This window comes from Camponotus vicinus, unplaced genomic scaffold (assembly GCF_025532165.1).
Source record: "Camponotus vicinus isolate PSW18456_S1 unplaced genomic scaffold, iyCamVici1.0 SCAF_2, whole genome shotgun sequence".
Taxonomy (NCBI): domain Eukaryota; kingdom Metazoa; phylum Arthropoda; class Insecta; order Hymenoptera; family Formicidae; genus Camponotus; species Camponotus vicinus.
In genome coordinates this window covers 26038970-26064209 of record NW_028141956.1, presented here as the reverse complement: position 1 = coordinate 26064209, position 25240 = coordinate 26038970, and the positions used below count along the sequence as shown (strand labels likewise).

At 30.4% G+C, this 25240-nt stretch overlaps 3 protein-coding genes and 1 pseudogene across 10 annotated transcripts in view; 1 reads left to right on the top strand and 3 right to left on the bottom strand.

The window, feature by feature from the left end:
- The window catches only part of Glurib (Glutamate receptor IB), a 237272-nt gene extending 229954 nt beyond the window's left edge, over positions 1-7318 (bottom strand). For 2 of the 5 annotated variants that reach the window (XR_014437301.1, XM_083091753.1), the window contains exon 1: positions 6977-7318. Coding sequence is in view for 4 of the 5 variants with exons in the window: in XM_083091753.1 (XP_082947879.1) it covers positions 6977-7214 (238 nt within the window). In the remaining variant the exon portion in view is untranslated. The remainder of the gene's footprint in view (positions 1-6976) is intronic. The other 3 variants (XM_083091754.1, XM_083091755.1, XM_083091756.1) reach the window with 3 other exon arrangements.
- A 2465-nt stretch (positions 7319-9783) lies between these two features.
- Positions 9784-12922, bottom strand: LOC145967211 (uncharacterized; annotated as a pseudogene). The gene is made up of 4 exons (XR_014437309.1): positions 12765-12922; positions 11677-11883; positions 10992-11139; positions 9784-9817 (listed from the first exon to the last, which is right to left on the bottom strand). The product of XR_014437309.1 is annotated as an uncharacterized LOC145967211 (transcript).
- A 436-nt stretch (positions 12923-13358) lies between these two features.
- Positions 13359-15799, top strand: Tfiiebeta (transcription factor IIEbeta). Of its 2 annotated transcripts, XM_083091764.1 has the most exons (5): positions 13359-13487; positions 13924-14246; positions 14519-14795; positions 15067-15276; positions 15374-15799. In XM_083091764.1, exons 2-5 carry the CDS (start codon positions 14185-14187, stop codon positions 15683-15685), a joined length of 861 nt encoding a protein of 286 aa, XP_082947890.1. In that variant the 5' UTR covers positions 13359-13487; positions 13924-14184; the 3' UTR covers positions 15686-15799. The 2 variants fall into 2 exon arrangements, with proteins under 2 accessions (XP_082947890.1, XP_082947891.1); XM_083091765.1 differs by lacking the exon at positions 13359-13487 and having other exon boundaries at positions 13913-14246.
- Positions 15800-17376: 1577 nt separating this feature from the next.
- LOC145967099 (ras-related and estrogen-regulated growth inhibitor) lies at positions 17377-24982 on the bottom strand. Of its 2 annotated transcripts, none has more exons than XM_083091752.1 (6): positions 24381-24982; positions 22635-22748; positions 19499-19555; positions 18185-18258; positions 17805-18071; positions 17377-17730 (listed from the first exon to the last, which is right to left on the bottom strand). In XM_083091752.1, exons 2-6 carry the CDS (start codon positions 22729-22731, stop codon positions 17575-17577), a joined length of 651 nt encoding a protein of 216 aa, XP_082947878.1. In that variant the 5' UTR covers positions 22732-22748; positions 24381-24982; the 3' UTR covers positions 17377-17574. The 2 variants fall into 2 exon arrangements, with proteins under 2 accessions (XP_082947878.1, XP_082947877.1); XM_083091751.1 differs by lacking the exon at positions 24381-24982 and adding an exon at positions 23205-23446.
- Between the last annotated feature and the right edge of the window lie 258 nt (positions 24983-25240).

Sequence of the window (25240 nt, the reverse complement as noted above, 5' to 3'; positions counted from 1 at the left end):
TCGAGCGAGATGCGTGAGCCACTCTTGTGAAAATAACAGTATGAAGTTTCGAAACGCAACAAAAAAAGAAAATCGATCGAATATCATACGCAATGGCTACCTAGGCGATATAATATTTTTTCATTTTCTAAGCAAACTTCATATTCAATATTTAACATTTCTCTATTTATCTGTAAAGGTAAATGATATATATTGGAGAGCAATACATCTTCAAAAAAATAACCATATCTTCTAAACAAACACAAATAGTTCGAGGAGAAAACATGTACAGGAATTAATAAAGGAAAGAGTACATGCAACAGAAATAATTGCTTTTTCTATATACGACACGAGAAAAATAACTTTATATAGCGATAGATACAGGTACCGCGAGAGTGTTGTGCGAATACAATAGTAAATATGCTTTTCGTAACAATAAACCCCTATTGGTTGAAAACGCCCTTACGACGTTTCCTATGAAGACGTATCAGGCTCCATGAGGAAAAGCGGCTCGGTAATATCGGATTACTCGCGGTCGTCTCTGATGCTTCTATGCTGCTGCTATTGCCGCAACGATAGTAATGGTGGGTATAGTCTACAGCTTGGCACCGTAGGGTGCATACATGACGACAGGGTAACGTTATTCCTCGACACGAATGGATATGCGTTTCATCGACATTGATGCTCAACAACCAGACAGCTTGACAGCATATATTGTACAATATATTGTACATACAAGATGTTCAAATGTACATATGAGTGTGTGTATGTGTGTGTGTGTTTCAAAATATAATTATACAAAATCGTTGAAGCAGGCATCGATTTTGATACTAACCGTAAACCAAAACCTATTCCATGGGATTTTGCAAAACTCTGTAATTGTTATGAAAATACAATTGTATTGTTACTCCCTTTCCCTCTTTCTTTAGCATTTCTTACAAAGTTTTGCAAAAGTTTTAAATTTTATAATATCTTTTCAACAGTAGGTGTAGTCACAGGTTACGAGGATTGCAGGGTAAATTGGATTGAAGTTAAAACTCACGACCCAAGTAAATTATAGCCATGGGGCGCAAGAGTAATTGTTTCGTGGCGTCCAAGAGAATTAGTAGACCAAATCGAAGAGAACGGAAGTAAATCAGTGTTCTTCACTTAGAATCCAATTTACTTGCTATTACAATACGATTTATCAGATTCTAGTAAATCGCGTAATACTTGCATTATGTCCGAAGAAATAGAAATTAATAGAGCTATCGTATAAATACTACATAACCGAGATACACGCTACAGATTATCTCGCCGATTTTTATTTTCATGCCGCAATAAAGCCGTATAATCCTCTTTTCGTGGCGGGGGACACGCGATTTTAAATGCACGTACTTTTATATGCGAAACATTTCTCCATGTATAACTTTAATACTAATTAATGATCCGAAAATAATACAAATTTATCGTAAGGCACTCATTCAGCGATGGTCAATAGCGGCTCGAAATATACGCCAGTGAAGCAGATCATCCGAAACCCGATTGCGCTGTAGAAATGAAACCGCGGAATCTTCGGCCGCGGTAAATTTCGCAAATTCGCGGCCTCGAATTTCTATATTAATAGCTTTAACACACAGAATGCGAAGGTTTCTGTGCGCGAATACCGATGGTATGCTATAGGGCTCGATTCGCAGAGGGGGGCATACCGCGTCGTGTTCAACCCCGGCGAAATACGCGTCGATGACCGTATACGAACCGGCGGTTTTGTCATTCTATAATAGGGAGGGCAATGCATCAATTATAGAAACACAGTGCGGCTCGGCTTGGCATTACACGGCCGTTCGAATAACGCGGCCCGCGATTGCGCGCGATTATGCGAACAATAAATTGGCAGTCGGATGCACCATGCATGAGACATTCCGACGTTTCAACGTCCCGGCGTCGAACGCTTCTCCTTTGTACCGATATCGCAATAAGGATAATAGGGAAATTCTTGCAACGCGAACATCGACGCTAATTCATTCCTCCCATAGCTCTTTAAATTTAATTTTCATATCTTCCCGGATCTGTATATGTATAAATATGCTTAGCAAAAAAACTAGACACACATTTCAAATCTCAAAAAGGATACACTCTTAACATTTTGACTCTTAACAAAGTTTCAACGTCCATTTTACTAACGAAAGATATAGAGATTTATATTATAGCGAAATATGTATAATAATGGTTACGCAATAAAATATAACTTTTTTCTTACGTATATCGAGAAGTAAGAAAATTGCCCGCATAGTTTTGAGAACTCATTTCGACCGTTTGACCATTAAATCGCTCGCCGTACTCAAACAGCGATAGGGGATACTTCGACGGTGTAGCGGCAAGAATTTCCCTTTTCCTCTCTCTCTCTCTCTCTCTCTCTTTCTCCCTCTCACTCTGACTCTCATTTTAACTCGCGCAATATCTCGGACGCACGAAAATTCGATTTCGCCTTCCTATCTGCCGGCTTCTGGTAACGGGAGGCAAATTCTTCGACAGTGTGCACGGCAAGGCGCAGGCGATGGAAAGGCTACGGTTCTGTCTCCCTTGTCTGGCAGCATCATGCTATTAATCGCATTAGGCGACCGACGGGTCTGCTTGAGTGGTAGATGCCCTTGCCTTCCTTCACAAAGGCATCACACGCCGGTATCTTCAACCGTGTACCATGATACGGCCAGTGGACGCGCATTCTGAGTATATATCAATCACATACCAAGAACGCTTAGAGTTCCGCCGAGTACTCTCTCTCTCTCCTTCTCTCTCTCTCTCTCTGTCACTCGATTAAATCTTTTAATAATCTCTAACCATCTACAGAGAGAAGTATATTATTCGCACATATATATTCGATTTCTGCAATTTATTTCTTTCAGAAAAACATAAAAATTTGGCAGAAAATGAGTCTATTTAATATCAGGTTTAAATGCCAATAATTGAAGAATGTAATTTTTTTAATAGGAAGAGTATATATGTAAATGTATTTTTGCAGGACCATTTCAAAATGAAATTTTAAAGTATATTAGATATGGAGAAAAATATAAGAAAAAAGTTTCGATTTCCAGAATATTGCGCGATTAACACAATTTCTTATGAATAGAAATTTTCTTTTATTTTTCAAGATCTTTGAAAATATGTATCCAAACTCGAAATATAATTTTATTAATCGAAATCAATTTTATACATTTTCTGAAAATCACTTTTTACGTCACAAAAATATTAATATTCTCAATGGCCTTAATCGACAAAAGAAAAAAATATTGACTGCCGATTGCAGCTAAAAAAATTTTTAATTAATCCTTTTACTATTAAATACTATCGTACACATTTTAAATTTCGCAAAGGGAGGAATCTTTCATAGCCCGAAACTTCAATCGTTACCATACATGATATTGTAATCATCTTTGGAATTTTTCTACTACAATATTATTCATATATTTCAATATTTTATCACACTGAAACGAATTTTTGTAAAAATTATGGGACTCGTGTTTCCTTTACTCGGTCAAGCGAAAAATAATTATTTGCGAGATACACAATTGCTTGGTACTATTTCAGTATTACTTTATAGTAATATAGTTTTAAACGCGAAAAACAAAATCTAAAACTCGCTTTTACAAATGTATGCTTGCGTGCGCATTAATTTTACAGCTTTAATGAAAAAACGCGCCAACGACGCGTATGCATCGCACTGATGTTAACTAGAGCGTTGATATCCGATGCGTCGTAAATTGGGGTCAACTGCCTATTTTCCTCTCTCTCTCCGATATGTTTTCACTATCCCTTTCGCGTAATTCTACTAAAAGTATACAGCTACGTACAGTATTTTTGAAAAATAACGGAGCATCCTTCACGCGACGAGGAGAAACGCGGCACGCGCCATAGTATAATTTAAACACGAAGCAACGAACCCTCTCTGCGTACCATTATATTTCCTGTCATCCCTGTGTCGCAATGTCACAATCGTCAAATCGCCTCCCGTCTGCCACAACTTTCTTGTCTTTTCATCGACTTATTCGCCGCGTCGGTTTTTCCTCATTCGCATAACTGCAGAAGAGAAATGCCGTCTCATTTCTATAGACATTCATTATTCACTGCTCACTCAACGTGCTTCACCATACCCTTTCTTTCCTCCACTCCAGCACAACCCTAAACCTGCCTGTCTCTCTTTCAGTTTTCCACTAGTTTCTCTATTTCTCGCCATTTGGGCTATCGCTCACGTCCGTTAAAATCGGCAATGGCGATAATCCGCCGAGCTTTTAAACGAGCATCATTCACCGTTTTACAAGCGATGGACTTTGTCGAAGGATTTCTGATCGACGAAAGAGCCAACTGAGAAGAAAGGAAGAGAACGAGAACGTCGACGAGCCTGGTGAGAGACGGAATATTTCATGAGGACGGAAGAACGACGGCAAATGTTCGCGCGCGGTAATCCATCGAGGTAGTAATGTTTTGCACAATTCATACGGACCGCGTTAAACGCTTTTTGATGGCGCAATTTAATTACAATACGCTTCGATTTTCGGGCATGAGCGAGCAGATGCACATTTATAAAATCGATTAAATTGCACCGCTTTATTTGTTACGATATTATTTCAATAGCGTTATTTCCACGCTGTTTTGTGCCCAAAAATTGTACAAAAGTGTAAGGTATTTTTTTTTGAAAACATGTAATTATTTAAAAAAACATCTCTATTTATTATACGAGTTTTACGGGTATCGTAAAATCTGTTCTTGCGACTTGTTTACTCCCACATAATAAATGACTTATATTATAGTGATAACTGTAATTACTTTAACATTATGGAAAGTAAAACTTACAGATAAATCATGTAAATATTCATCCAATTATAATTTCAGGGTTAAATAACACACGGCTTCACAATTCAAACTGATCAATTAACATCGATGAAACTAATTTTCAGCTACAGAAGATAATGTAATATAATAGAATATAAGCTGTGTTATGGAGATCTAGCAATACATATCGGATTAAAAATATCGAGTATTTATATGTTAAAGTACATATCTCAAACAAACGCGCTGGTACAATCAATTGATTAACCTCTATTACTCTATTATATATATGCGTACTGCAATCTCGACGTGTCGATATATTCCGCTGCAATGTAACGCAACCATGTTGAGTACACATCAAATATCGTAATATCATATCCATCGAAAACAGGCGGTCGCGAAAAATATAAAATGTTTGTATCTATAATATTGGTAATGATGCGAGCCTCGACAATATTTGCGCGAGTCGTATGTTGAAATATAAATAAACGTATTGCAAAAGTACGTAAAAAGTTAAATATTCAACGATGTTATTGACGATGAAAAAAAAATATTTTGTAAGCTTCCAATATTTATCAGAACGGGGCAAACTGCGCCCAGCAGTATTTATACCATTTGTATATTTTTCGAATATCGTTACGGTCGCTTGTAAAAACGCGCTTTACGGTTTTTTTTCTATAAATTTTGGCTGCTGCCTGAGGAAAAAACTTTTGTGCGTGAGATCAGCATTCGAGATCGCTATGATATGTGAAAGTCAATTCCTCTAATGAGAAACTTTAGCAATCGTTCGTCTCTTCTTTTTACGTATTCCCTTTACTTTCTTATTTTCTTATCTTCTCATTTTTTAGATCGTAAAAAGGAATTGATTGAAACCGCATTCGTTGAAACTAAATCATCTATATATAAGAGCAATTCGTATTGCTCGTAAAACTAGAGATTTAAAAAAATGATAAAGACGAACGATATTCCTTTAACTCTCTTTTTAAAATGAAGAATTTAAAGGTTCTATTTGATTCAATTGATTCTATTAAGTATATTTTTACATTAGTAGATTCTTTGAAATTGCAGATATATTCTAAAGAGAATATATTGTATATAAAGCAAAATTTTTTAAATATATATAAAAATATGTAAATATCAGAACATATATAAATCAGAATAAATGTAAAACAATTGAGAATAATACATAGCCGCATAAATCATAAGAAGGAAATTTTTACAAAAACAACAAATAGAATACTTGGAAAATTAAAATCAATAATTTGCTCAATTTACGGAAATGCCACATATTGCACAAAAACATACGATTAATTTATTCTCTGATATAACTTTGATTTAATATAACTTTTGCATAAGAAATGTCTATTAAATTTATGTTATTCACACATGATATGTAATCGCAATGGTAAAAAATGTAAATGAATAAAAATAAGCAGAAAAAATTCGAAAATTGTTTTAAATAATCAGCTTAAAAATATCATTTGTTTTTCATGAAAAAGAGTAACGACAAAAAAGAGAAGAGAGAGTATTGGATATTTAAAAAAAATGGATTTTAGCTATATTTCATACCGCGTTTTCATAACGATACCAATACGCAAACACAAATAAACAACGCACGAAATAGAAAACATTCTTTTGATCATTATATCATTTTGTATAGACACAGAATTTCTGTTTTATTATTCTCCTACTTTTACTAATATTTCGCAATATATCATTTGCGCATAAATAAATATCTCAAGTATTACACTATCGTGCAATTGTGTGAAATGTAATTTCAAACATTGTCATTATGCACACCTTGATTGAGATAATGGCACTGATGAAGTAGCAATCGTAGTAGTAGTGATCATATATTGCGAAACTATTTATGAGCACCCTTTTCTATTGGAATCGCAATCGACGTGACGCTGCATCAAAGAGGAAGCCGATATTATTGATGGAACATACTACGCTAGTATTTAGAATGCATAAGCGAATGGTATGTTTGCGTACGGCTATATGCATCTGCGAGTTCAGTAACCCTTCTGCCGACGGCAGACGTGCTCGATGAGGAGGCTGAGCCCGGCGAGCACTCGACTCGGCGCGTCTCTCACGAAACATCTATAGCTATGAGCTCAGTACCATCCGGAAAACACGGCATCGCGTATAAGCAACGATATACATATATATATAGCACGCAAACACTCACCAATGGAAATCTTGTCTGGAAACACCGCGGGCACCAGGATCAAAAGAACGGTTAAGGCCATAGTCATCATCGTGGCAGTAGATGTTGATCTGCTGATCCTACCGGCACCGCTGTTTCCCGCGTTCTTTTCGGCTTCTTCGCGAACGGCCGACGCGACGATACCGAGAGAGACCGCGATGGCGCGACACCGTCGTCGCGACGAGGGTGGTCCACCCGTCTCGTGAACAACCGGGAGCATCTTTCGAGCTCCGTAGTCTGACACAAACTGTCGTACTCTACTTGGCGTGAACTCGGTCTCGCCTGAACCGCCCCAGCATCCCTCTCGTCTTCTCTCTTCCCCACTTACCACTCCCACCCTCTGAATCCCTCTCGTTTCTCTCCCTTCCTCTTTCGCTCGTGGACCCCTTTAACCAGCAGCCACCCCAGCCATTCCTCGCCCTTCCCTCGATGCATTGCAGCGCTCTCGCTCTCGATCCGCTCTCCCTCTGTCGCGACTTCCGCCACCACCGACGCGCGCGAGCATCCTCCAGCCTCTCTCCCTTTCTCTCTCTCTTTCTCTTTCTCTCTCTTTCTCTGTCACACCCTCGTGCTTCACCACAGTAGTTCGGGATGGAAGCGTACGTTTAACGCGCATGTTACGATAGTCGCGGCGCGCGTGTTCGTCTCGGAAATATTTCGCGCACCTGCTGACTGGCGTCACACCGCTACCGATACCGTCACCGATGTAGATGCCGATAGACCGGCATTAAATCGGCGCGCAAGTATACTTTCGCTCGCAACTTCGTTAATGATCGATTCGATTCGAGCACGACGATCCATACGCATATTGAAACAATACATCATCAAGATATATAATCGGTACGAATATAAAATGAGCGACAATAAAATGAGCTATTGTAACACAATTGAAAATTTCTGATAGAAACGTAAAATTTTAAGACGATTACTATTATTTATTGCCTCAAAAATTAATGTAAACAATAATTTACGTTCTGAGAGGTGATGTATAATGATAAAGTTGTAACACAATCACTATAAAATAAAAGTGTATCCAAATTATACGGAAATGTCAAAAACAATTATTAATATTCCATGTATGTAATAATTATTGAATGTATAATTAATTTTTATATTTGTATTTTTTTAAGTAAATATTTAATAAACTAATTATATAATTTCCGAAGAATTGTTTGTAAACATAATCTTTTAATAAAAAATTAATTAATTTAATTTAATTAATTTAATTGATTTAATTAAAAATTTAATTTTTTAAAATGAATACTCTAAATAATTATCAATCATGAACATGTTAAAAATATTATATACATATACATAATAAGTATTACAAATATTTAGTAATATTAGTAATAACATTATTTTAAGTATTTTTAACGTGACAAATTTTAGATATATTTCATTAAATTCTATTAAAATAAAGCATAGAAAAAAAATACGTCAGATGCGATTATCACAGGAATAAATGATTAATTACACAAACAGCAAATAAAAATTTACTATTTACCCTAAGTAAGTTTTATTATTACGTCCGTTGCTTTCTTTTTACTATGGGTTGTTGCAATTTATTTGTGAAAACATACGATCGCGCAAGCACTATTAATTAGAATATAATGATTGTGCGGTATTTTGCAAGACATACCACTCTCAGCGTGTCACGTACTTTATTACATTATGACGAAAGAATAATGCAGAAAATATACAATTCAGTCCGTGATGTCTGAAACCCGAAAACACAGTTATGATCACGCGACACTTTACGGCATTCGTGATGTTGATCACACGCGACGCACACTTTATTACATTGCGACGAAGAATAACGTGAGGAAGATGCGGTCGCAAGAAGCCATCCACTAGAGTACCTCTAGTGTGGATACTGTTGATTCGCCATTTGTAATAGAGAGAAAAATTAGCAATAGAAGAAGAAAAATTAAATTTATTGTTGTATATATTGATAAATAAAGAATATTCGTAATTTTATAAGTTAATCAGCAATTTTACATAAAAAATGCTAATCTTGTTTAAAATATATTTTATATTTTATTATTTATTTTTTAGCTTTATATTTAAAATATATTATCTGAAGCGGTCTTTATTAATGACGGACAGTGTTCATACTTTTACTAGAGATATTCTACGATCCACTCGGCACATATGACATCTGACAAATAAGCGCGATGGATTTTATGGAATTTATGAATTTTATAGAAAAAACGAAAGAGTTCACGAGCAATTTCGCTCACTACTTGTGCGAGCACGATGTGTGTTTATAATACATATATTCACAGAGAAAGAGTGCATTTCATCTAAATGGAATTTAATGCCAACATTACAAATGCTTTGTTGCAAGCGTTTGATCGATCAATTGATCAATCAGAATTGATTAATCAGATTAGATTGCACGAGATACTTTTCAAAAAACTTTTCATATTGTTTTGTCTTGTCGAAATTCGAAACAAGACCAAGACAAGTTTTTTAATTAGTTATCAAGACAATATCAAAATTAAGATTGTTAAAGTTATTGATCTTATCAAGATTGGCTTTTAAAGAAAGCTAAAATATATATATGTATTTATAAATTAGATGAGAAAAATCATTATATTATACAAACTTTTATTTAATAAATAAAATAAATATTTTATTTAATAAATAAAAACATTTATATTAATAAACTTAAAAACAATTAATATAATAAAATAAATGATATACAATTTTACACAATCATTTAGCTATAAAAAAACTTTATATATAGCATATTTACGCAGTTTTCTGATAGTGTATGCGTATGAGCTGCATGTACATTCTGGAATCATTATATGCAACTGCCTTTTCGTGCAAGTAACATATATATATATATACATGGAGAGAGAGAGAGAGAGAGAGAGAGAGAGAGAGAGAGAGAGAGAGAGAGAGAGAGAGAGAGAGAGTTTTGGGAAGATGATATAAATAGTAATAATTGTCTTAAATTATTATATATTATAAAGATTATATATTAAATATTATTTTAAATAATTGTTTGGTATCAGACAAAACTCATTGATAAAAATCAAGATAAAACACAAATACAAAACTAAATACGATACAAAACTAGATTTTTACTACAAAGATTCACTCAAGACCAAGAAAAGATTAAGTGTTCAAAAATGTTTAATATTAATACGATATTTTGACGAATATTCTACATGATCGTCATGTATCATATCATATATGTATGTACGTCATGTCATATATCATAAAATAAAATTTTTATTTTGTAATATAGATTCTAAGATCAATTTATCATATTAATTTTATCATATTAATAATCTCAAACATTTTACTATCCATGTTGGAAAAATAAATTTTTTGATAACACAATTTCTTAATTAATTAATATATTAATTATTAGTCTTCTAATTTTTAAAATTATGATTCTTGTCTTGAATCTTATATGCGACCCTAAATTAAATTTATATTGCAAAATAAAAAAATTTTACTCTATGATATACATATATAGCAAGAGTATGCTATATTGCTTATTATTTAAATTTTATTCTACATGGTCATCATGTATCATATCATATATGTCATGTCATATATTATGTCATAAAATAAAATTTTTATTTTGTAATATAGAATCTAAAATCAATTTATGAATTTTATCATATTAATAATCTCAAATATATATTTTACTATCCATGTTGGAAAAATAAATTTTTTGATAACAAAGTTTCTTAATTAATATATTAATTATCAGTCTCTTCTAATTTTTAAAATTATAATTATTTTAACAAACACAGAAATTCAGAAAAACAAGGAATTTTTAGATATGTTATTGTTTTGTATACTTAAATAATCATTAGACGAAACAGAATATTTATCTTAAAATATTTATTAATTTTCATATGCTATGATATAGCAAGTAATGTCGTTTTAGTCTTGATGGTAATAGTATCCGATATTACATGCATGCGTAAGGTTCTCTTTGCCGGAAAATTCATAAGAATAAGGTATAACTTACCGGAAAAAGCGCAGCGTCGCAAACAGTCTCATCTAATATATGCGCGACGCGTCTTCGCTCGTTGCTCGAATAAGTTTCTTCGTCGAGGTTTTAAGCGGTCGGACGGTCAACTTTATACGTCCGCGCTGGCGAATTATGGAAATCCTTCCTGAAAAAGTTCAAAGTGCGGCGAGATGACGCTAACGTGTCAAAAGGTGCAAGTCGTTGTTAAAGTTCGTCAGAAGTTTTGACAAAAAGCATTAATGTTTGTTTCTACGTTATTACATTATTATTTTGGCGCGATAGCATTCCTCTAATTTAACAAATATATTTGCGATTTGACTAAAGGCTTGAATAAAGGCTAATATCGAAGATATTTGATAAAAGTTACTAATTTACTTGCTAAAAAACATTACACATTAGTAATCTTCTTCAAAAATTTCAAAAAACTCTTTTTCAAACTCTTTTTTTTGGATATTGAATACATTACAAAGTTCACCAAAAAAAAATAAAAATCTCAATTATCTGGATGTCGATTATATTGTTTATTTGCCTCAAAAATGTATTTTAAAAGAATAAAATTATTTTATTAAGAAATATAAAAGAATATAATAATATTTGATTATAATTTGATGATCTGATCATATAGAATTTTATTAAATGAGATAATAAAAAGCAATCTATTATTAAACAAATTCACATATACCTGCGATGCAATATTTGTTGTAATTTATGGGTGATTTGCCGTTCACAGCTGACGAAAAATAAATTCACAGATTTGGGTTTAAGTCAAAGCTCTTCGACGTGAAAGTCATAATACCAAGTGCGCAATAAATGCAAGCCGCGTGTGCTGTGTCGCTCGAAAGACGTCCACATCATGTTCAGAATCACGAAAATATCCTCAGAAATTATCCTAGATATGAATAAAAATGCATTTTTTATAGTGGCCAATATTTATTATATAGTAAATTCTTATGTTCAAAAAAATTATCTTTACTGACCGAAAACCTAGTACTATACTTTGTACATAGATCGATCTTCGGTATAATTTTAAAATATTGTGCGGTCATTTCATTGGCTAAATAGAATATGCTAAGCCTTTAACTTAAGAATACAATCAAAAGATTTTAAATATAAAAATATACTGTATGATATAACTATTTTCCTCTCTTTTTGTTATTCATAATTAAATACTGACTTTATTTCAGTTTCTCTAAATGTAGAGAGAGAGAGAGAGAATCACTTTAATCAATATATATCTTTATTTTTTTCTAAATTCTTTTGTATATTTTTAATTTAATTAATACTATATGTATTTTTACTCTCTACTCTTTTATATATTATTAATTTAATTAATACCAAATATATATTTAATCTCTATTCTTTTATGTATTATTAATTTAATTAAAACCACATACATTTATAATCTCTCTATTCTTTTATATCTTATTAATTTCATTAATACCATATACATCTTTAATCTCTATTCTTTTATATATTATTAATTTAATTAATGGTATACAGTTTTAATCTCTCTATTCTTTTATATATTATTAATTTAATAATATACATCTTTAATTTCTCTGTTCTTGTATATATTATTAGTTTAATTAATACCATATACATCTTTAACCTCTATTCTTTTACATATTATTAATTTAATTAATATTATACATCTTTAATCTCCATTCTTTTATATATATTCTTTGTCATTTTCCTTCAATGTATATATATTGAAATAGCGTACTCTAATATAACAAATAATATAATGAATACACGACACTCACATACAACGACATATCTTCGAAGTGCTTGACGTTTTCCTTAGTACATTCGTACAACGGCATCGTGTTTTTGGTAGCTGTAGAATTTCTAACGTCGAGATTAATGCCAACAGATAGCTCTATTTCGGCGAACGAAGGAGGAAGGACTGAACACTTTACGCAGCCAAATTATCTCAATCGGTGTCTCATTGGCCGGCATTTCGCGCCCAAACCATTAGCCGCCAATCAGATCTGATCGCGTCTTGCCGCCAAATTCCGCCAATTTTTATACTTTTCGTCTCTCTCTCTTTCCTCTTGTTATCGTGTTCTGTCAGAAATAATCGAAAATGAATTCTTTGCGGCGAAAAAGGGCGATCTGATGACAAAAGTTATTTCTGCAACGTTCGACACGTTCCGATAGTTTTCGCGCCTTTTATGAGACTGCGCGATAAAAGTATCATGGCTGGTATCATTTAAGGTGCGTTCGAAAATCCTACTCATAGAAGAGTACAATTAAATTAACCAATCAGAACAAAAAAGCAATCTTTGTCCTGATTGGTTAATTCAATTGTACTCTCTCTCATGAGTAAGATTTTCGAACTACTTTGATAGAGAACATACGTAACGGAGGATAATTACTTTTGCAAAAGAATATAGTATTGTTTAAGTTCATGATAAGAGATTTAAATTACGTCTGATGTTATATTTGCTTGTGCATTACTTTGTCTCTTTTTCTTTGCTTCACATTTATAAAGTATATATTTTTATTTTATATTAAATAGAAATTGCGATATTTAAGAGAAATTACGTTAGAAAGAATAAATTTTAATACAAACCTCTATTTAACCTCTATTCTTTTATATATTATTAATTTAATTAAAACCATATACATCTTTAATCTCTATTCTTTTATATATTTATAATTAGTATTGCATATATATATGTATGTGTGTGTGTATATTCAACTAGAAACTAGAAATAACCTTTTTATGATTCTTTTAATATATTATATATGCAGATTGTATCTTACAAAGATTCAATCTAAATACCCATCGGCCATATCGTTATACATACCTGAATAAATAAAAGATATAAACCTTGTGTGATAAGCAGCAATGCCAATGATCTGCTCCCACAGCGTGATAAAAGTATCTTCGTATCTTCTCATACAAAGATTTATTTTTTTGCAGAAATTAATACCTGTAAGCAACCTGTAGCACGACAATCTTTAAACAGAGGCTGCGGTCGGGAAGACGTTTCAAAGCATCCAGAGCGTCTGCCTGACCGTAGCCACAGTCGTGTCATGCGCAATACACATGCTTTCATGCCAGCATTCAGTCAGTTCAGTGGCTGTCAGATCCGGTGAGAAGTTAACATAAGTGATAGTGTACAATAATTTTATGAAATAAACGATCGTAAAACGCATGAATGTTATATAAATTTGTAACATAATGGATCCAGCTTTACTTAGAGAGCGAGAGCTCTTCAAAAAACGTGCTCTAACCACACCAATGTGAGTGTATTCATCTTGTTCTATTATGTGATTGTTTAACCAATGTACACATCATATATATATGGATTAAATTGTATAATTCAATCATAATTTATAGGAATTTAGTGTAATTTAATTTCGTTTTAATTATTTCTGCTCATAATTGTGAGATATAAATATATAGTGCTCATCTCATAATATCGTACTTGTAACCTCACGTATCAAAATATTTATATTATTTATTCAAAAATCTATATATGTATCTTATATATATATTTTATGTGTAATTGTAGAGTTGAAAAAAGGAAACTAGAGAAAGAAACTACAAAAGATGAAGCGCCAAAGAAAAATGAACCACCAAAGAAGAAACTTAAAGTATCGTCCATATCTACGGGTCCTAAATTGGATATGGTCAATTATAAGACCATGACTGGTAGTACGCAATACAAGTTTGGTGTATTAGCAAAGATAGTGAAGCACATGAAAGCAAGACATCAGGATGGAGATGATCATCCATTAACGTTGGAAGAGATTTTAGATGAAACTAATCAATTAGATGTTGGATCAAAAGTAAATGATGATTTGTACTATATGACACAGCATAGCATGACAAAATATTCTTTTATAAGTATAAACATATTTGTTTTATATATTATATAAGTTTATGTGAATGAATCTATTTATTAATTATATTACAGAAAGATATTTTGTTGTGTTGCATTGTGTCGTGTTATATAATCATGTAATTTATATTTAATTTTAAATATTGATTATTTTTATGTATTTATATTTTTATGTTATTTCTTCATTTAAAGCAAGTTGTTTTTCCTTGTATTTTCAGGTTAAACAATGGCTGCAAACTGAAGCTTTATTAAAAAATCCTAAAATTGAAGTAACATCGGATAGTAGATTTGCCTTTAAACCTATGTATAAAATAAAAGATAAGAAGTCTTTATTAAGGCTTTTAAAACAACATGATTTAAAGGGCCTTGGTGGTATATTATTGGAAGATATACAGGAGAGTTTGCCACACTGTGATAAACATTTAAAGGTAAAACATATGTAGAAATCTATCTTGTAGCAATTTGTCTTGACAAATATATATTAATTACACATATTAAAAATATTAATTACATAATATATTTCAGAGTTTACAAAATGAAATTTTATACATTACACGGCCGCTCGATAAGAAAAAGATTGTCTTTTATAATGATAAGACGGCACAGTTCCCTATAGATGAAGAATTTCAGAAGTTGTGGAGAGCTGTTGCAGTAGATGCCATGGATGATCAGAAAATAGATGAATATCTTGAGAAACAAGGTATTAGATCAATGCAAGATCATGGACTCAAAAAGCCAGCACCAATTAAACGAAAAAAGCCTGTTAATAGAAGGAAACAATTTAAGAAACCAAGAGATAATGAACATTTAGCAGACGTTCTGGAAACATATGATTAAAGAAAGATGAGTATTCCACTTTTCAAAAGAATATGAAATAAAAATGTAAAAATTATCTTGAAATAATTAGTATTAATCAAATAAAACTAATATTATTCAATTTATAAAAAAGTATATTATATAGTTCTATTTTTTTTTTAATATAACTTTAGTCTCATTTTTCAATGTCAGTGAGCCTACGATTAAGAAAATGCTCATTGCTGATATAAATGCTGGATTGACTAGTTACATTGCACGATATATGCATAATTTCATTTAATTGTAAATCAGAAGATGCAAACTAGAAGAAGTTAAGTATATAAAAAAAATGATGTATAATAGAATTAATAAAATGCCTTTATGTCCATATTCAGATATGTGTAAATCTCTTGTTTGATATTAAAAAAAAAAAAAAAAAAAAAAATATATATATATATATATATATATATATATATATATATATATATATATATATATATAATGAATTCCATTATAACATCAATTTTTTATATATTTAATCTCTTCTAGTTTCTCCTGATTTACAATTAAATGAAATTATGCAACTTTGAACAGTATGAGTACTAGAGTAGATGTTGATTAATTGTTGGTGCCATATTATATTATATATTATTAAATTATACATTATTCCATATTGTCACATTACATTTTCCAAAGATTTGTTTAGATTTGTATAATTGCAATTGTATTTCAGGTCTTTAATAAGTATGTTTCATGATTTATAATATTTCATAAAAAAATTTGAAAAACACAATATTTCATTTAAAAAATTTGGAGAATACAAAGAAGCTTTTATCTCTTTGAAGAACACAGCACTGTCATTCAAAACTAATAGAATAATTAAGAATTATAAGATTTAAAAAACTTTACTTTTTTTTATAATTCTTGCATTTATTCATGAATTAATAAATTAATCAACAGCTCTATTTGATTGTTACCTATTATTACTATACTTTATTTTGTTAGTCTATATATATATTTTTTTTTCTTTCTTTAGCTGTAATTGTTTAATGTTTTGTATTTAAAATATTGAATAAATAATTCTAAATAAGTAATATTATAAATTATAATAGATAATAATTGAAAAATTTTCCGATGGAAATTATTATATAAATAATTTCTTTGAACGAGAAGGAGAAAAAGATTACGATTTTACAGTTACAATTTATTTTAGATATATAATAAATAAGTAAAATATTTATTGTCACATGATATTTCATTATCACTACAAAATAAATATAGTATTTAGGTCTCAATATATTTATATAATAAATTTATATAACTATTTATATATTGATTACACACTTTTATAATCAGCCTTTCTTTATGGTATACTACAATATTTGCTTAATTTTGCTAGTATGATAAAAAAAATTATAAAATATATTATTTTGTATAATATACAGAACTTTAAAAAATTAAAAGTAGTTGATTGTTTTGTATATTATGCTTTTTTCTGAATTTTTCCTAATTTTTTTTAATTTCTAGATTTTTTCAGTACATTTTGGAATTTTAATTTTAAGTTGAGATTTAGATAATTTTCTATTACATATATATATATATATATATATATATATATATATATATATATATATATATATTATTTATAAAGATTTGTACATTCTATATATTATTCAATATATATATAAATCTTATTACTGTACAAATTTGAAACTATGATATTTTCTTTGGCATTTTTAGTATTGTAGAAAAGTGTGAGAAACAGGACAATTGAAAATTATAATTTTATTACATAATGATAAAAAATTATAATTTTGAAAATGTCCTCTTTTTCATACTTTTCTACTTTTCTAGAACAGTTGTATTGGTCTTTTATCATAAGACATCCATTTTTTTATACATGTAATATGCAAATACTTAAACTAATGATGTTATTCTTTTGGTAGAGCAGAGTCACTTTTTCCTCGCGAATAAGCACGCGTTGCTTTACTACCAAGCATTCTATCTAGCAAAGATTGTTTATTTCTTCTTCTAGCTGCGAGAACTTCTCTGCATAATTCGTGGAAGGATTCTGCGACTTGAGCAACCTATACAAATTATTGTTACTGTTTGAAGAAAATTATAATTCACAATTCTAAATATTAAGTAGAATTTCAGTTACCTGCTCAGCAGCAGTTATTTCACTAAACCAACATTCAAAATCCTTCGCTAGTATCTCTCCTTCTTCAGCACTGACTTGCCGTAAATGAACCATGTCAGCTTTATTTCCAACAAGAGCAAGAGGCATTGCAGCTTCAGGATCAGCCACCGCTAGAGCTTCTTTTGCCTTTCTAACAAAATTGAAAGAGTTTCTATCTGTTATTGAATAAACTAGCAATAAACCGTCGGCCCATTGCAAAGTTTCCATTGTTGGCAATTCACCCTCACTCTGAAATACCATTTAAGGTACATTAGAAAAATTCTTTATAATAATAGTTAGTTAATATATGTCTGAATAGTTAGTTAATATATGTCTGAGATTTTCTTATAAAAAGAAATTACCTTTGGACATGTATCTAAAATCTCAAAAAGAATAGGTTCTCCATCAACTAGAACTTCATGTTTATATCTGGTTTCTAGAAAATAAAATAAATTTCCACTTAAATATATTGATAATAACTATATATTTTATTTATAGTGTAAATATGAAATTTTGATTAAAAATAAATTTATGTTAATTGCGATAACTTATAATATTATAACAAAACATTTTACAACACATAATTTAAATTTATTTTTAATTCTTTAAAAAAATTAAACCAGTAAGTAATAATTATATAAGTAAATTCATTGAATAAATTCAACTCAAGCAATTTTTCTTTCATTTATATAAAGAAAATTGAAAGTCAGCTAATGTAAATTTTTTTATCATTGACAACGTAATCAGTATTGCTTATAATTGCCAGTATTGCTTATAATTGATTTATTAGATTTAACTCGACGCGTGTGTGCTTATTTTTATATTTTATTCGAATACAAAGTATAAATTTTTGACATAAAAGAAAATGCGTCAATAAAAGCAAATTAACACTTTAATTAATATTTTTATTATTGTGCTTTTTTTTATTCTTATATCTTTATATCTGTCAAATAATTAATAATATTTTTTTCCTTTCATTTATTTACAATAGTATGATTTGATAAATATTTTCTTAAGCCATAATAATAACTACTCTTACAACTGTTTTTTATGATTAAAAAATAATAAAATAAAATTTTTATATTCATCAGGATATAAAAAACTCTCTTGACAACCTTCTAATTTTTTCATTTAACGAAAAGAATATTTGTGATTTGTAGATTTAAATACATGAATAAAAAGAATTCAACACAATTATCTATGCAACTTTTTATAAATACTTTACGCAAATATTTAAGAGCTAACTGGCCAAATTTGTATATCGTTAAGCAGTCTCTCAGATTGAATTTAGTTTAACATGACTAACTTGACACGTACTCCTCTTTTACCTATGACCGTGTCTATATTTGTATAAAACGATAAGTTTTGTTCGAGTGTGTTGTATCAACTTTGTATTAGTACTCGTTCTGTCTAGTGTCAAATTCGTCGACGATAAATTTAGAACAGACACGGCCTGAGGTATGCAGAAGGAGAATATACGCGACTTTGTAGTCGCGGATTACAGCTGCTGGCAATTTTTCAGAACTTGCGCGATTCTATAATATGAAAAAAAATATGTGTGTGTGTGTGTGTGTGTGTGTGTGTGTGTGTATATATATACATATATTAACATACATAAGTTCTATAAGTCATACAAATTGATAAATTGGTGATATCGGCATTATGATCTTTCTCACCTGATTGATGATCGTATTCCCCAATGTATCTTCTCGTTAAAAATCTTACTGTCAATGCTGAAATATAATTAAAATATATCTTATATATATATATATATATATATATATATATATATATATAACTAATTTAAGCGCGACATAATTATGTTGTACGTGATATAATATAATTGAGTTGGCAAATTATAATGACAGTCTACAGGCTACTCTCACATCTCGAACTCGCATATATCACGGTAATTTACATTTCATCCATCATTTATTACAGTTGTATCTATTTAGATAAAATTAACGTAGAAATACCATTTTAGGCAGTAATTTTACATAATAAAATGTATTTAATATTTAATTACTTAATTTTGTAAAAAAAAGGTAATATAAAAATTAGTACTTAATTTTATTAATAATTAATATCTAATTAATATATTTCTAATCGCAGCAAGAAATTTTATTAATTACAAAATTAATTAAAAATTGACAAGTAAAATCCAAAACGCGATAGGAAAAAGAAAATCGAAGCGCAAGGAAAAAGAAAAACTTGCCAATTTATAATTAATTTTTTAATTATTATTGTTTAAGCTAATTTTTTTATTTTAATTAAGAAATTTTATAGACGTTACCATGTAACACTCTCTCTCTCTCTCTCTCTCTCTCTCTCTCTCTCTCTCTCTCTCTCTCTCTCTCTCTCTCTCTCTCTCTCTCTCTCTCTCTCTCCCTCTCCCTCTCTCTCTCTCTCTCTCTCTCTCTCTTTAATATATTTAATTATAATTATCATGTATTATTTTAATGTAAATTAATTGATGATATAATCCGTTTTATATATGTGTTTTATATATGTATGTGTACACATATTTAAAAGGTTAATATTTTTTCTCTAATTTTTGAAAATAACAATTTTCAATTATAGAAAAATTTGTACTGGATCCGACAAATTGAAACATCTAAGCGAGACTTTCACTGCTACTATAGTGCTCAATTTTCAACGTGTTGTTTCTGTCCATTCCGTTAGTCTTAATGTCTTACGTGAACGTGATAAAGAAAGGTTGATCATTACGCTGATACACGATTTTACACGATATGATACTGCATCTAAACATATTGCGATTCGATCTGGGGAAACGAGAGAACAACCTAGTGACCTGCTTCTGTGAGGTATACCACACTATTTTTATCACGAACCCAAACCTGCCGTGGCGCCATAAAATTTTGCGCGAGTGATGTGTTAACGCCACTATGGTTTATTTCATCTCAAAAAGCGATGGACACCAAATTTTTATCGAACATGAATTATCTATATATATTTGAGTGATATATAGCCAGAATTTAATTTTTTGACACTATAAAATTAACATTTTGCAAGATTAATGAATTTATAAAGAAATAGATTGGATGATATATTGGAAAAACAAAAAGATAATTTTTAAGCCAAACTGTAAATTTAGTGTAGTAAATTTATTATCATTTCACATATATACATATTTTGAATATATAAACTAAATAAATGTTTAAATTCCATGGATTCAAAAGTTAAAATGTACATTAAGATATATTTCCATGAAACATAAAATGTATTGGCATCTGTTACTTGAGATATTTATACATTGTTTATAATGTAGGTCAATTTTGATCGACAGAACATGTGAACATTTTGAAATTTAGTATAACGATCAAATTATTTTCATCGGAATTTGTAACTCAAAACTATTGGGATGTTACTCTTCTCCTTGATTTAATCTGTCAGTGGAACAGAATTTAGAAATTTTGGATGTGCCAAATTTTTGGGAAAACTGTTTAATTTTTTTTAAAAATTGAAATCAATAGAACATTGAAATATATACACATAATTTTTAAGTTAATTTAAAAAACTATACATTAATATGAAAAATTATGTATTTAAAATAGAATATTATATATTGTATGAATCTAAAAAAAGGAACTATAATAATCTCGAAAAGATTAAAAAATTTTTTTGCATTTAAAAAATTAGGGGATATCTCTTTTGAAACTTCTTATTTAAACAATATCTGTTTAATATAAGTTATATTTTTTATTTTATTATATTAAATAATACAGTTGCCTCAAATGTATAAAAGATAATATTTTCTCGATATGAGATTTCTCGATCATAGAGAGAGATATGTTATATCTCTCTGTATGATCGAGAAATTTCATATCGAAAGCATGACGAAATTTCAAGACTCAATGATTATTCAAGAAGGAATTTGATCAAAATTTTATAAATAGCAGTCACGTATTTTGCAACCGATAGAAGAGGCGCACATCTCTCTAACGAAGACCAATTATTTATTCACCTATGCCTTTACATTTGCCATTACCAAAAATACATGCGGTTGGCACTCTCAGAGTCCTTAACGCATATCTCCATCACACTTAATATGCTACTTATATGAGTATTTGTATTTTAATTTAGAACGTTAATATTTAACGCGAGGTTTTTTCTTTTTTGAAATACATTTTTTTATTTGTTCTCCTTGCGAATGCTCACACACATGCAGGCAACGACGCGATTTTGCACATATAAACAGCGTATGAAATGGATTTAGTCGTGATTATATGCCAAGATTTTTCGATTTATGTCAGATTCGCATACGTCCGAGATTAGAGCTTAAAATTGTCGCGACTATTTGGTATTTCATTCGTCACTCGTTAATATACATATATTTATATTGGTACAAACAGGTTAAAACAACTACACGAAAGTATTTTTAAAAGCTTGCCATTAAAATTTTAAGATATCTTATTTGATGTAATTGTCATTGTCATTTTTCTATCCACAACGTTAGGGTTTGTTTAAAAGTTATTACTGTGTATTAAAAATTGTAAAATAATTATAGAAAACCAAGTATCATTTTTCATGAGAATTCAGTGATCTCTTGCAAACTTTAGTCTTTTTATTATCACGTTTAACTGTCTCTACAATCTTTGTATTTTTGCTTCTTGCGTGATACACATTATTTTATCGAAATAAACTTTTTCATCACAAAATATTAATATTGATGCCGTAGTGTGTATTCTTACTTTAAAGTTTTATCACATTAATATTGATATCAACATTGATATGGAAAGCTCAACGAAATTTCATTATAAAGTTTAGTTCTATCGAAATGCATTCACTTACCGCTTTTGCCAACTCCTGGCGCTCCTATCACAGCTACTTTGACTTCGCACAGCGAACTCTTCTTCCTTCTGATGCCTCTAATTGCATTTGACGTCATACTATGAACATTTGTTACTGCCGGAAAGAAAATTAGACAAGACGTCGTCAAACTATCGTGCGAAAATGTCTAATTATCTAAGAGAGAGTCTTCAAATGCATATTAAATCATTTTTCATCCTGTCAAAAGGATATCCCTAAACTGAATTTTACATTACATAATTTTACATTATGTATTTTTTAAAAGAGAATATTTTATCGTTCTATAAAGGAATTGTAGTATATAGCAAATTTAATTATTATACTATTATTATTATATTATAGTTATTAGCAATTATTATAATTATTATAATTACTACTTTTATTATTATTAATATTATGAATTTAAAAATTTATATGTTTGTATTAGAAAATTAATTATTTTTGAGTAGATTATTCGTGTGCTCTTTTTATGTTAAAGTTTAACTTATTGTTAAACTTTATCACGAGAACTAACACTCCGTTGTTTTGAGTTATCGAGCCACGTCCATTTACCGAGTGTTCCGTTTCCTCTATAACGTAATAGAAAAAAGCGAAGATTTTTATAGTACTTCGTGGCATCCGCCGCTTGTTTCTCTTTTGGGCGCGTGTTTGAATAAGTCGTGCTATATACTTCGGAAGAGGAAGGGAGCGGCAAAGAACGTCTGTAGGAAGATGTAGAAAGAGAGAGAGAGAGAAAAGGATAGAGCGAGGAGCGCAAGGAAGAGAAGGCAAGATGTGACGGGTACATTAATAGAACAGTTTGCACGCACATGTCTCGTGGAATTTTAAGAATTTCTCTTCCACTGTCTAACAATGTACCAAAGTTACAAATATCGGATACGAGATTGTAAATACTGTGATTTGTTACGAAATTCTCTTGAAATTTCGCCTCAATGATGTAGACTCGATACCATTCCTAATCGAATTTATTAAAATTTAGTGACTTTGGAATCTCTATTTAATGATAACATGTCATTAATTATTATTTATTAATTTATTATTTATTATTTATTATTTATTAAATACTGACAAGAGTAATAAATCTACGATAGATAAATTGACTTTGTGCGCACGCAAAATTAAGCGCTCTTCTATTAATTGTTAAAGCATTAATGTCTGCACCGACCTGTATTTAACGATATACTTTCTTAAATGAATGCACGTTAACGGGTCTCTCGAAGCATTTCACTGAATAACAAAGTAGCTGCGATCATATAGCGTAAATATAAATAGACGCTGCTATAAGGACATAAAAATATGCAAACGAGCACATCTAATATAAGTAGACAATATTTAACAAAACTAAATACAGCCTTTTTTCATCAAAAAATACTTTTTTTATTAGCATACAACTAAAGAAAATAGTTTTTTATCCATTATAATATTATAAGAATTTAAATCATCGCGTAAAAAATTGTGTTGTACAAAAAATTTTAAATATAATATGCATTATTGTAATAATATAATATTTTATAAATTTAAAATAAGTTTACACTATAAGTCTATAAAAATCTTTACTCGATAAAAATTTTGCATTACATAAAAATATACATGATTATTAACACATGATTTAGTCGAGAGAAGCCCGAAATGTATTCTCAATCATTTTATGTATATAATACTATTTTTTTATATGCAATTGAATATAATTAACACATAAAGCATATAAATAATTTGACTGCAACTTACCACACTACACATCAATATTATTTAATTATCCTCCTTTAGTACACGTTCATCTAATGATTCATATCACAATCAAACTGCTTGCCGAATAACGAATATTACAAATTAGGAATGTACATATAATTGTGAAATATAAAGTGTGTGTCGCTCAAAGAATTATTTAACTAATATCGCAATAAAAGATTAAAAAATCGAACGCGCGACTCAAACTTGTTTTTGACGATCAAACATAGCATTCTTGTATTTTATTTTTTGCCAGATTGCACAATCAAATCATACGGAAATGAGAAAAGAAATAGATTGACTGATTATTGCGCGTGTATCACGTGGACTGATTCAAACGTTTCATTTGAATTCGCGATGCGAACCGCTATGGCTCTTGGTCTTGGCGCGACTGTCTCGTCTTATTCTCTTCTGGCGACTCGCGAGACCCGCCGATTCCCTTATTGCTCTTATGTACACGCGGTATCCGCTTCCGGTACAGATGTGCGCGCAGACGAAGGTCGAGATTCGAAACGGCCGATGTCCCCGAAGCGCCGCGACGTGCCGTCTTCACGTCTTGATAAAATTGGAACGCGTTGTGGACATACGCATCGTAGCACGATTTGAAATGAAAAATCAAGATGTAATCAATTATTTTTACTTGGAAACGCGGAAGCTTCGCCAAATGTTAATTAAATATTGCAATTAGTGACAATTATAAAAATTACATCTGTTAATAAATTGATGGAACATTTATAGCAAATAAAAATCTAATACTAGATACGATGACTTTTAAGATTGTTTCAAGTTTATGATCTGGTTGAAGATGCCATTTTTTTGTAAAGTAAAATTTTTCTGTTTAATGATAAAATTGTTGATGC